The 12,576-nt window shown below is 42.0% G+C and overlaps 1 protein-coding gene across 2 annotated transcripts in view; it reads left to right on the plus strand.

Moving 5' to 3' along the window:
- The window catches only part of mettl15 (methyltransferase 15, mitochondrial 12S rRNA N4-cytidine), a 142,695-nt gene extending 130,441 nt beyond the window's left edge, over positions 1 to 12,254 (plus strand). For both annotated transcript variants that reach the window (XM_072592719.1, XM_072592720.1), the window contains one exon: positions 10,669 to 12,254. In XM_072592719.1, coding sequence (XP_072448820.1) covers positions 10,669 to 11,105 — 437 coding nt within the window. In that variant the 3' untranslated portion in view covers positions 11,106 to 12,254. The remainder of the gene's footprint in view (positions 1 to 10,668) is intronic.
- Positions 12,255 to 12,576: the final 322 nt, after the last annotated feature.

Consider the following 12,576-nt stretch of genomic DNA (forward strand, 5'->3'; position numbering starts at 1 on the left):
ATCTGAAACCTTCATCTGCTACAAAACTTTTCAAGAAGTACATAACAGGGACTTGAAATGGCCACCGATTGAGGCAAATTCAGGAAATCGATGTGGAGGAAACAATCTGTCTGAACTGCAATGACCGTTTTAACTAAAAATATTGAAACTAGTCAACAGAGACAGGTGTCAAGATGCTCTCACCTCTTGCTTTAACCAACACTTCTGTGAGAAATTGCACCAACTGGACATGAAAGGGTTGTCTCCAACAATCCAGCTTGGAAAGCTGATAGAGCTAGACTTGTGAGTACACAACTAAGTCACATTTCAGTTGCTACTTGACAGAGCAGCAGACAGGAAGAAGATGGATTGGTAACAGTAAGGACTGGAAGACTCCTCCCTATTTCCTTCTCATCTGTTTGAAAGCCGGCAATGTGGCAAAACAAATCCTAGAAACTGCTGTTCACTGGAACTGAAGGATCTACAAATTTTGCTATACCTGAGATACAAGTCATCAACTACCAAGACCTCAGGTTAAATTGTAAAAACTCAAGGACTCCAAAACCTTCTAAACTCATGCTTTTTATGTTCCTCAAGCAAAAACAGAAATTGCTAGAGAAGTTCAGTAGGCCCAGCAGCAGTGTGGGAAGAAAGCAGAGTTAATCTTTCAAGTCTGGTGACTCTTCATCAGAACTCTTTTTCTTCCTACTGTATTACCTCCCCAATCTTTTTAAAACTTTACATCTGTGCTTGTGTCTGTTGGATTTTGCATTTTATTATTTTTCACAGTTAGTAATAAAATTCTAAGCTTTAAATAGATTCTTTCTTTTTAACTCGTATTACATTTTAATTGAAATATGATAAAACTACAGAATGTTCCCTCTTCACCTGGATGTAGCAGGCTGTTGAAGGTGTAGGTTTGCCAGAGGTTAGTGAATTTGTATCAAATCCAAACAGAAGTTGAAAATTGCCTTTCCAACTATCCTTTCTTTTTCTGGGAGTCAGAGAAATTAACTTCCTGATTTATGAGTGAATGAAAAAAGAAATTATCTGGAAATTGTCACCAGTCACAGCACTGAAGCAGCTTTCACTAATGTCGCAATTAATGTGTCATGTGGCTTTGACAAGAATAAACATTCCCTCCTTGTTTTTGTGACCTTCTGAAGTGTTGATCATGTCATCCTCCTTGAAGCCTCTCCACAATCTTGAATCTAGGCAGAACTGTTCTTTCCTGCTTTTTTGGTTTAACTATTAATAAGATGTTGAGAGGCCATTGAATATATGGGATTAATGGTCCAACCAGTCAAAAGCGCATACTGGCTGAAGCCAAACTGGACTTCAAACATGCACTACAACTGGCTTTATCATTGGAAAATGTGACAAGTGTACCATATGAGTTGCAAGGTGTTCTGGTGGCAGTGGGCACCCTCACCAGTCTGACTGATCTTGGGGAACACCATATGTGTGAACGCAATTGCATAGCCTCGCTCAGGGCACACCCTGAACAGAGGGACTGTAGGTTAGCCCACAGCAAATCCCAAAACAAAGCCAAGCCTCAGCCAAATGGTTACAATTTTCTTTGGGCTCCAGGCCGGCAAGCCGTCCATGTGGCTGCAGTAAGCAGACTCGAGACAGCAAGAGTCCCACTAGACCTAAATTCAGTAAGAGAACTCATAGGCTGGTATCTAAAGAAGTGAACACCCTGAGAAGTCCACCTATATCTAGTTTGGAACAGTTAAATTGCTTAGCAACATCCAAATCAGAATCAGTCAAAATAAACATCTGCTTAAATGGTCACCCAGTTCTAATGACGGTCGATACTGACACAGCTGTATCAGTGATCGCAGAACCAGTCTTTAACAAAATTCAGTCTGGACTCCAATCTTTACGTTTGCACAAGACCTCAGTAGACGAAGAATCTATACCAAGGAAACTTTACAGATTAAGGGTACAACTTTGATTCTGGTCTCTTATGAGAGGCAGCTGATTCAATTACCACTGATTGTAGTAAACGACTTGAGCTGAAGCTTGATGAGGCAAAATTGGTTGAGAAAGATTCACCTGGACTGGCTCAACATTTTTTGATTAGAAAATGACTAATTGAGTGAAGTCCAAATTAAATAACTGGAATTTTTTTTAGGAAGTTCTAGAGACTATCAGAGAAGCCAAGGCCACCTTGAATGTTGACCAGGATGTAATTCCATGACTCTGCAAGGCTCGCTCAATGCCATTTGCTTTACCAGCAAAAGTAGAGGCTGAAATCAGAAGGCTGGAAAGCAAAGCATTCATCAAACCAGTCCTGTTTGTGGAATGGGCAGCACCAGTCATACAAATTGTTAAGCCTGACAGGTCGAGTCACCTTTGTGGGGATTTTAAACAAATGGTAGATTGCTTTTTTACAGCTGGATAAATATCCAGGCCCTTGCAAAGAGGATTTATACGCAGCACTGGCAAGAAGGCTGTCCTTCACAAAGCTCGCCATGAGCCATGCATACTTGCAATTGTGGTCAGCTGAGGATTCCTAGAAGTTTGCAATAATTAATACCCATAAAGTTTTGCACCAATATACAAGACTGCAATTTGGCAGTGGATAACGGAGGATATTTTACAAAGTCCACCCCAGGTCACCATTTATCTAGGTGATGTGCTCATCACAGAGATCAGTAAAGAGCACTTAGAGAACGTGGACATGGACCTTAGATGTTTCCCACAAATGAGTGTTCACCTTAGAAGGGGAAAATGTATGTTCAAGGCACTGCAAGAAACTTGGGCTACAGAGTCAACAAAACTGGGTTATACCTGTCGGAAGATAAAGTGAGAGTGATTAAAGGTGCCCCGTTTGTCACATCTGTACTGAAGCTTAAGTCCTTCCTTGGGCTGGCAAATTATTGTGGAAAGTTCATACATAATCTGCCTCCATCCTGACACCTTTGCATCAACCTTTAAAAAAACGGTCAGCCTTGGAAATGGTCACATAGCCAAGCCATAGCTTCAAAGAAGTGAAGAAACAATGATTATCCTCAAAGGTGTTGGCACACTATAATCCCAAATGAGATCTGCTATTGATATGCGATGCTTCCCTGTATGGCACCAGGGTAGCATTAGTTCATAGCTGGCCCAGTGGAGAGGAACCCCCAATAACATATGCATCCATGACTTTGTCTAAAGCAGAGCGTATATACACCCAGATAGAGAAGGACGTTGGTGCCCATGTTTGGAGTCAGAAAGTTCCACCAATACCTTTTACAGGCATAAATTTGTAATAACAACGGACCACATACCCTTGCTAGGTCTGCGTTTAAGAGGACAAAGCAGTGTTGCCCATAGGTTAAAAACAATGACTGCAGATGCTGGAAACCAGAGTCTTGATTAGAGTGGTGCTGGAAAAGCACAGCAGTTCAGGCAGCATCCGAGGAGCAGTAAAATCGACGTTTTGGGCAAAAGCCCTTCATCAGGAATAAAGGGAGAGAGTCTGAAGGGTGGAGAGATAAATGAGAGGAGGGTGGGGGTGGGGAGAAAGTAGCATAGAGTACAATAGGTGAGTGGGGGAGGGGATGAAGGTGATAGGTCAGGGGGAGGGTGGAGTGGATAGGTGGAAAAGAAGATAGGCAGGGAGGACATGTCATGGGGACAGTGCTGAGCTGGAAGTTTGGAACTGGGGTGAAGTGGGGCAAGGGGAAATGAGGAAACTGTTGAAGTTCACATGCCCTGGGGTTGAAGTGTTCCGAGGCGGAAGATGAGGCGTTCTTCCTCCAGGCGTCTGATGGTAAGGGAGCGGCGGTGAAGGAGGCCCAGGACCTCCATGTCCTCGGTATAGTGGGAGGGAGAGTTGAAATGTTGGGCCACAGAGCGGTGGGGTTGATTGGTGCGGGTGTCCCAGAGATGTTCCCTAATGTGCTCTGCTAGGAGGCGCCCAGTCTCCCCAATGTAGAGGAGACCGCATCGGGAGCAATGGATGCAATAAATGATATTGGTGGGTGTGCAGGTAAAACTTTGGATGTGGAAAGCTCCTTTAGGGCCTTTGATAGAGGTGAGGGAGGAGGTGTGGGCACAGGTTTTGCAATTCCTGCGGTGGCAGGGGAAGGTGCCAGGATGGGAGGGTGGGTTGTAGTGTGGGCGTGGACCTGACAAGGTAGTCACGGAGGGAACGGTCTTTGCGGAATGCGGAAAGGGGTGGGGAGGGAAATATATCCCTGGTGGTGGGGTCCGTTTGGAGGTGGCGGAAATGTCTGCGAATGATTTGGTTTATGCGAAGATTGGTAGGGTGGAAGATGAGCACCAGAAGGGTTCTGTCCTTGTTACGGTTGGAGGGGTGGGGTCTGAGGGCAGAGGTGCAGGATGTGGATGAGATGCGTTGGAGGGCATCTTTAACCACGTGAGAAGGGAAATTGTGGTCTCTAAAGAAGGAGGCCATAGCTTCAGGCCAAATTCAGCAGTGTGTTCTAACACTAAGTACGTATAATTATTTATTTATTGTCACTTGTGCTGAAGTACAGTGAGAAGCTTTGTTTATGAGCAATACTGGGAGATCAGAGTAAGCAAGGATGTACAGAGCAAAAGATTTAGACAGAGACATACAAGTAACATTGCACAGGTTGTACAAGAGAGTTGAACCTTAGCAAGACCAACATTATTTAAGGCGAGAGAGTCCATTCAATAGTCTAATAATGGCAGAGAAAAAGCTGTCCCTGGACCCACTGGTGCGTGTTTTCAGTCTTCTGTATCTTCTGCAGGATGGAAGAGATTGTAGGAGATCATTACCAGGGTGTGAAAGGTCTTTGATGATGTTGACAGCATTTCTGTGGCAGCAAGCTGTGTAAATGGAGTCTGTGGATGCCCACCCTGTGTAGTTTCTTACGGCAGCGAAGTTGCCATACCAAGCTGTTATGCACCTGGTCAGTATGTTTTCAATTGTACATGTGTAGAGGTTGGTGAGGGTTCTTATGGACAGGCCAAATTTTCTGAGCTGCCTGAGGAAGAAGAGGCATTGTTGTGCCTTCTTGACTGTCACAACTACATGGGAAGACGAGCACAGGTTGTCAGTCAATGTCACTCCGAGGAACTTAATGCTGTCAACCCTCTCAAACTCTGCTCGGTTTATGTAGCTGCTTTATGTAGCTCCTTTCTTAGTAAAGTCAATGACCAGATCTTTAGTTTTGCAGGCGTTGAGAGAGAGGGTGTTTTTGTTGCACCATGACACTAAATTATAAGTTGAAGCACCATCTGGGTGGCTAGGTAGCAACTGTGGTTGCATTGAGATGCCTCCCACTGGCAGGTACACCATCAGTGGAACTACCACGAAAAGAGTCTGAAATGGTTTTGAATTTTCTGGAAGCACAGCTGGCAACATCAGATAATAGACAATAGACAATAGGTGCCAGAGTAGGCCATTCTGCCCTTCGAGCCTGCACCACCATTCAATATGATCATGGCTGATCATCCTTAATCAGTATCCTGTTCCTGCCTTATCTCCATAACCCTTGATTCCACTATCCTTGAGAGCTCTATTCAACTCTTTCTTAAATGAATCCAGAGACTGGGCCTCCACTGCCCTCTGGGGCAGAGCATTCCACACAGCCACCACTCTCTGGGTGAAGACGTTTCTCCTCAACTCTGTCCTAAATGGTCTACCCCGTATTTTTAAGCTGTGTCCTCTGGTTCGGCACTCACCCATCAGCGGAAACATGTTTCCTTCCGCCAGAGTGTCCAAACCTTTAATAATCTTATATGTCTCAACCAGATCCCCTCTCAGTCTTCTAAACTCAAGGGTATACAAGCCCAGTCGCTCCAATCTTTCTGTGTAAGGTAATCCCGCCATTCCAAGAATTGACCACGTGAACCTACGCTGCACTCCCTCAATAGCCAGAATGTCTTTCCTCAAATATGGAGACCAGAACTGCACACAGTACTCCAGGTGTGGTCTCACCAGGGCCCTGTACAGCTGCAGAAGAACCTCTTTGCTTCTATACTCAATTTCTCTTGTTATGAAGGCCAGCATACTATTAGCCTTCTTCACTACCTGCTGTATCTGCATGCTTACCTTCATTGACTGGTGTACAAGAACACCCAGATCTCTCTGCCCCTTTACCTAAACTGATTCCATTTAGATAGTAATCTGCCATCCTGTTCTTGCCACCAAAGTGGATAACCATACATTTATCCACATTAAACTGCATCTGTCGTGCATCTGACCACTCACCTAACTTGCCCAGGTCACCCTGTAATCTCCGAACATCCTCCTCACATTTCACCCTGCCACCCAGTTTAGTATCATCAGCAAATTTGCTAATGTTACTACTAAGACCATCTTCTATATCATTAACATATATTATGAAAAGCTGCGGTTCTAGTACTGATCCCTGCGGTATCCCACTGGTCACTGCCTGCCTGGAGTGATTGTCCCGAACAAAGGTTGCTGCTAGAAACTGGCTAAACTCAACCAGGGCTAAACTACACCTGATGAAGGGCTCTTGCCCAAAACGTTGATTCTTCTGCTACTCGGATGCTGCCTGACCTGATGTACTTTTCCAGCACCACACTCTAGATTCTGATCTCCAGCATTTGCAGTCCTTACTTTTTCCTAAACTCCACCAGGGTCATCCAGTGGTTCCCAAAATGAAGGTGTTGGCAAGAAGTTATGTCTGGTGGCCAGGATTGGATAACTGTGTTGATGGGGCTGTGCCCAGAGTGCCAACAAATATAAGGATTACTGCCAACAGCTTCTGCACATTCGTGGGAATGGCTGGGTAAATCCTGGACTTGGTTAGATGTGGACCGTACATTCATGGGCTCAACATTCTTAGACGTTGTTAAAGCCCACTCAAAGTGGTTGGACTTGCATTTATCAAACACAGGGACAGTAGAAAACCTGGCAAGCATCGTTTGCAATACACGTACTCCTGGAAGTGTTGGTCACAAATAATGGGACATCATTTACCAGCAGGGAATTTGCGCATTTACTAAAATTGAATGGCATTTTGACACCTAAGGACAGCTCCATACCATCTATCACCCAATGATCTGGCAGAAACAGTTGTCCAAACTTTGAAGGTAGGCTTAAAGAAACAGCCTCCAGCTTCACTAGACACCAACAGTCACAGTTCCTGTTCAATTATAGGACCACTCCTCACGCAACTACAGAGCTTGCTCTGGGAGAGTTGTTAATGGGGAGAAGACTCCACACCTGGTTAAATCTGATCTTACCGGAATGGAGGATAATGATGAAATGGCATCAGGAACACCTATGCCAGACACATGACTCCACTAAGCGAGAGAGACAATTTACCTCAGGGGATGAAGTTTGGTGTAGGGACTGTGGCCCTGCATGGGTAAGAGACATGGTCAGCATGAGGCCAGCTGCAGTGATGGCCAAAGTTCAGGTCAGTGTGATGGTCCTGAACCATCTCATGGACCATATGAAAGCTGCAAACTCACAAATGAGTCCGGAGCAAAACGTGCTTGGCCTCTTGACTGCCTTTCCAAGTGTTCCAGAGCCCATGGGTTCTCCCTGTTTGGGAAGTGTTGAACAAATCTCAGATACTGAGATGGACACAGTAACTGTTGCTGCCTCATTGTCTTTGCCACCTGAGGAAGAGAATGAATTTCTTTCAAGACGCTCCAGATGCAAGAGGTGAGCTACTGTGCATTACATGCTGTCCATATCTAAGGCAGAGTCAGAGGAGCCTGAGCTGGTGCTAAAATTTCCCAGGAAGAACTACACGATAAAGAACTGGCCAGTGTCTTTGGACTCAGTGGGGGCAGGGTGTACTGATTGTAACAAGGTCAGTTAGATGGACCTCATAGAATATGAGTTCCCTGATTGGGGCTATTAATCTTGTTCAATCCAGGAACCCTGTCTGACAGATAAAAACAGAAGTATCTGACATGCTGACAAGTTGACTCTGACAAGGTTGTACCAGAGTCAAGGATTTTCTGTGTGTAAATAAAGGATGACTTGATGACTTGATAACTCTGTGGAGTTATTTGACTCATGGTCATCATTGTTGGCCAGGAATGGAGTTGCAAACAAACCATTTAAATTAAAGTAATTTTTAAAAACGCAGTTGGCAACAGACAAAAACACTCTGACATGGCAGTTCAGGGTGTTCAGGTCAAACACAGCCATCAAAATGAAAGTGTCACTTACAATATTTGGTAATATGGCTTTAAATGGTGGCAATCTTTACTGAGATTTCTGTACATTGATATGATTTGATTTAATTTATTGTAGTCGCGTGTACAGTGAAAAGCTTTGTTTGCAAGCAGTAGAGGCAGATCATAATAAGCAAGGACATACAGGTCATAGGGTGTTTAGACACAGTTAGGCACACAGGTCACACTGCACAGGAGGTGCACAATGCAAGATCACCCCTAGTTTATATGCTCAGTAAATAAGGTGAGGTGCTTTAAAACAGCACAGGCAATATTTAGTGGACCACTTTGCATTAAACAACAGCTTTAAAAAAATCAATGAGGCCTGTAGAAACTCTTTCTTAAATTATTTGAAAACACTTGCTATCCTAGAATGAGATCTGTGTCAAGCAGAATGAGGCTTGTTAGCTGATCCTCAAATACACTACCATTGGACAGATAAATGAAGTACCGACATTCAGAACTCAAAAGTACTTGCTAATAACTTGTGTTGTCATGCACATATTTGTAATATAAAAGATGTATAGCAGTTGAGTATTTAACTGTTTGTCTGTGCTTAAATTTAATGTGGTGATGCATTTTAAAAGATGTTCCAGTTAGAAGAGCTTGGTTTCTATATTGAAATGCTTCATTGTTTGTTTAACTTTAAAGCTAGTAATTGCAGTTTTTTAAAATCAAATTTTGCTTTCTTTAATGTACAATTAAGCACAAAATAGAAGGCCATTTTACTCTGCAGCACTATCACCTCATTTCGATGGCCAAGTTTAAAATAACATGTTGGGGTAAAAATTATTAGTGTTTGAAATGTAGTGCTCTGCAAAGGTTCTACATATATGCATGAATTAAAAACAGCAAATACTACTCTTGCTATTACATGGAAGAATTTATTTTGTTACAGCTGCATTTTAAATTGAGCATAATAATTGCACACCAAAACACAATATATATGGTCGATTAATTGTTTGTTTCTCGGCAAGCACTTAGTTTCTTTTCTGTTTGTGTTGAATCTCCGAGGCAGTATTTAAATTTTATTGCGCATTCTGTTGTAGTGAAAATTCATTTTAGTTAATTATCAATAAAGTAACTTCAGTGTAGAATGGTTTGTGTTTGACTTTATTCAGTTCAATGAGTGTGCATTGCCCCCACTTTGATCTTGTAGTACAAAAGAAAAATTGAGTTTGTCAAAGTAGCTTTCTAGTGAGTCTATTATCTTCAGATCCCTTCATGACAAGCATAAAAGTGAATCTGTTGTGTCACATTATTATGAATTGCCTCAGAATAAGGGAGGATAAACTGTAAAATCCCACAGTTTATGTTCTGCCTAATCTGCTGATCTGAAAATATCTGTGCAGGAAGAATGCAGTTGTAGGTAAAATTAATTTAAAGTACCTGTACCATGTACTTTTAATTGGTAGCTGATGCGATCAAGTTCCATAATCTCACTTTTCATATCCGATAGTTGGTTTTGTTGTTAACCTCAAGAACTGAGTGGAATCACAGGTATTGAACAGTTGGTGAATGATCAAATGCTCTGATTTCAGTATCATTGAGATCTCTACAGCAATTACAATGCAATACGTTAGGCGTAGTAGGGACACCAGGAACAAACTTGAACAGTGTGACAGAATATGACTGGACTGAAAGCACACAATAAGAATGGGTGTGTGTGCTCTCTCTCCTACATGTTAAATTTGGTTAGCATTTGAAATTCATCATGATGTGCATCATTATCATTTTTGAACTGCTTACTAAGGCATTAGATAGAAAAGGTAAAAACAATGACTGCAGATGCTGAAAATCAAATACTGGATTAGTGGTGCTGGAAGAGCACAGCAGTTCAGGCAGCATCCAACGAGCAGCGAAATCAACGTTTCGCGCAAAAGCCCTTCATCAGGAATAAAGCCTAACCCTAACCCTAACCCTTGACTGCAGTATGACCCATACCAATAAAATCAGATGTGCATTGTATTTAATTCATAATATGTCCGATCTACATATTGCATATTTTAATCATTGCTAAAAATGAGACATGAAGTCAAAGCTCTTCATCTTGCATTCATTAGGACTTTCTTAGGCACAAGAAACCAAACATAGAATGGGGGTGAGGGAGCACCAATTTTTAAGTATGAGATGAAGATGTTGATTTGATAAACCTTGGCTAACATGGAGATGCAGCAGGAATTGTAAATCTCACTGACTAAACTCAGATCAGACTGGTGGACTCTGATTAGCCAGGACATTGCCATGGAGAATGCAGCAAGATCCACAATGCTTTTCACAGTGAACAAGGTGCGATGGATGGCCTTTGCCTGTCTAAGTTTGTTTAATTTTGTCACAAGTTCTGCTTGATGTGTGTGAGACAAAATGCTTTGATTTTGTGTCGCATTGGTAATGTTCTGTGCTACAAAATAATTAATTAATCATATTTTGTTTCCCAAGATGTACCATGTATGGAGACTATTTGTATTAAACAAACTTTATTTTAACTTTGCTTCAAAAACATGATTTTTTTTTTCTTTTTGTTTCTGGATATCACAGGAGCATTTTCAGCAGCAGCAATGTACGCTCGTAAAGACCTGCTTCAGAGACCTGCACATGTGGCAACCAAAACATTCCAAGCATTGCGAATCTTTGTGAATGATGAATTGAATGAGTTGTATAAAGGACTTAAAACAGCTCAGAAATTCTTGAAACCTCAAGGCCGCTTGGTTGTGTTAACATTTCATTCACTTGAAGACCGCATTGTGAAACGTTTTCTGCATGGTATTGACATATCTGAGAAATCCAACCAAAGTGCAAGGCAAAAGATTAGACAAGGCCTTAGAAAACAGGAAGAGGATGGCTCATCCCACCCTGAACAGACAATCTTGAATTGGTCACACACTCAGAAGAAAGTGTTGACCCCGGGTCCGGAGGAAGTTCATGAAAATCCACGTGGGCGTTCTGCAAAGCTTAGAGCTGCCATAAAACTGTGATAGACAAAGTTTATGAACATTTTCTTAATATCCCCAGGCTAACAGAATTTGACATGGACGTGTTTTTGTAACATTCAGTGAAAATGTTGATAAACAAAGATGTCATCTCATTGTTGCTGATATAAAAATATTCAAAATTGGAAGGGAGAGATTTAAATATGCTTAAATGGTATGATTGTTATTTAAGACTCACTGGAACAATGGAGACCTGCCAAAGCAGTGAGTTAAGCATTAGCCTTCCATCTCTAGGACCTGAGTCAAAATCTGCCCAAAACTGATTGGATGAGTCACCCCAATTGATGAAATTTGATAATCTCCCTGAAGAGTCAGTGGGTTGTGCAGGGAAATGGCGAAGTCTAGCACTGAGGGAGGAGGATACTCTTCTTGGATGTAGGCTCAGATACATTATTGGGCCAGAGAAAAGGGTGTTTCAAGATCCAACCTGATTAGATGCTGTCATTGGAGTCCAAAGAAAGCATGTTCTATTTCTCACACGAACATCCTTAACCGTTTCTTATGCAAAATTTGCTAAGGGAATCAGTAGAATGGGGAGTATTCAAAGATTAAATGCTTATTAAAGATGTGATAAACCTTTATATTCTTGGAAATGATATTGGTCCGTGAACACTAAATTCGTGAAGCATGGAAGTTTGGCAAAGCATTCCTTTGTATTATGCATCTCTGGGATCTCTCACAGCAGATAGAAAAGACTACATGCGAACAGACTCCTTTGGAGAAAAATGCTAATGAATTCAGAGATTTTCATAGGTTTAAAATATTTGAAATGTAAACTACATCTTAATGCATGCCCCTAATGTTGGTCAGTTATATTAATGCTGTGACTTGTATGTGTAAGATGTTGTGAATGTGCTCCAGGATGTATGGTCACAAGTGTAAAAACTAATAATTGTGAACACCTTGTTGACACTGCACCTACAGAAAGTTCACAGTGTTAATGCACTATTTATTTGGTGTATTGTGCTAGTGTTGTTAGTTTCTCCTCTTTTCCGCATTCTGGATGTTACAACTTGACAGGACAGAAACCTCTTTATAGATGGCTCTTACTATGATATTTTTACTATTTTTGGAAATTCTTGGCCTGTGCTCGACGCATATTTCCCTTTTCGAAATAAAGTTTTGTATATTTTACTTCCAGCAAGTTCCTTGCAGGCCTGTCTAGCTCTGCCGGTAAAGCATAAGATGTGTAATTTCAGGGTTGTGGGTTTGAGCCTCATGTTGGTGCTGTCAGCCGACAGTCTGTAAGGTATAGCGAGGAGGGTTTTTTGAAACTAGAGAAGGGGCCATTCTAGACCTTGTATTGGGGAATGAGCCTGGCTAGGTGATCAGTGTTTCAGTGGGGGAATATTTTGGGAGCAGCAATCATAATTTGATAAGTTTTAGGATAATTGTGGATAAGGATAAGACTGATCCTCAGATGCAACTGCTAAATTGGGGGAAGGCTAATTCAACA

Source organism: Chiloscyllium punctatum, chromosome 22, assembly GCF_047496795.1.
Source record: "Chiloscyllium punctatum isolate Juve2018m chromosome 22, sChiPun1.3, whole genome shotgun sequence".
In the NCBI taxonomy this organism is placed as follows: domain Eukaryota; kingdom Metazoa; phylum Chordata; class Chondrichthyes; order Orectolobiformes; family Hemiscylliidae; genus Chiloscyllium; species Chiloscyllium punctatum.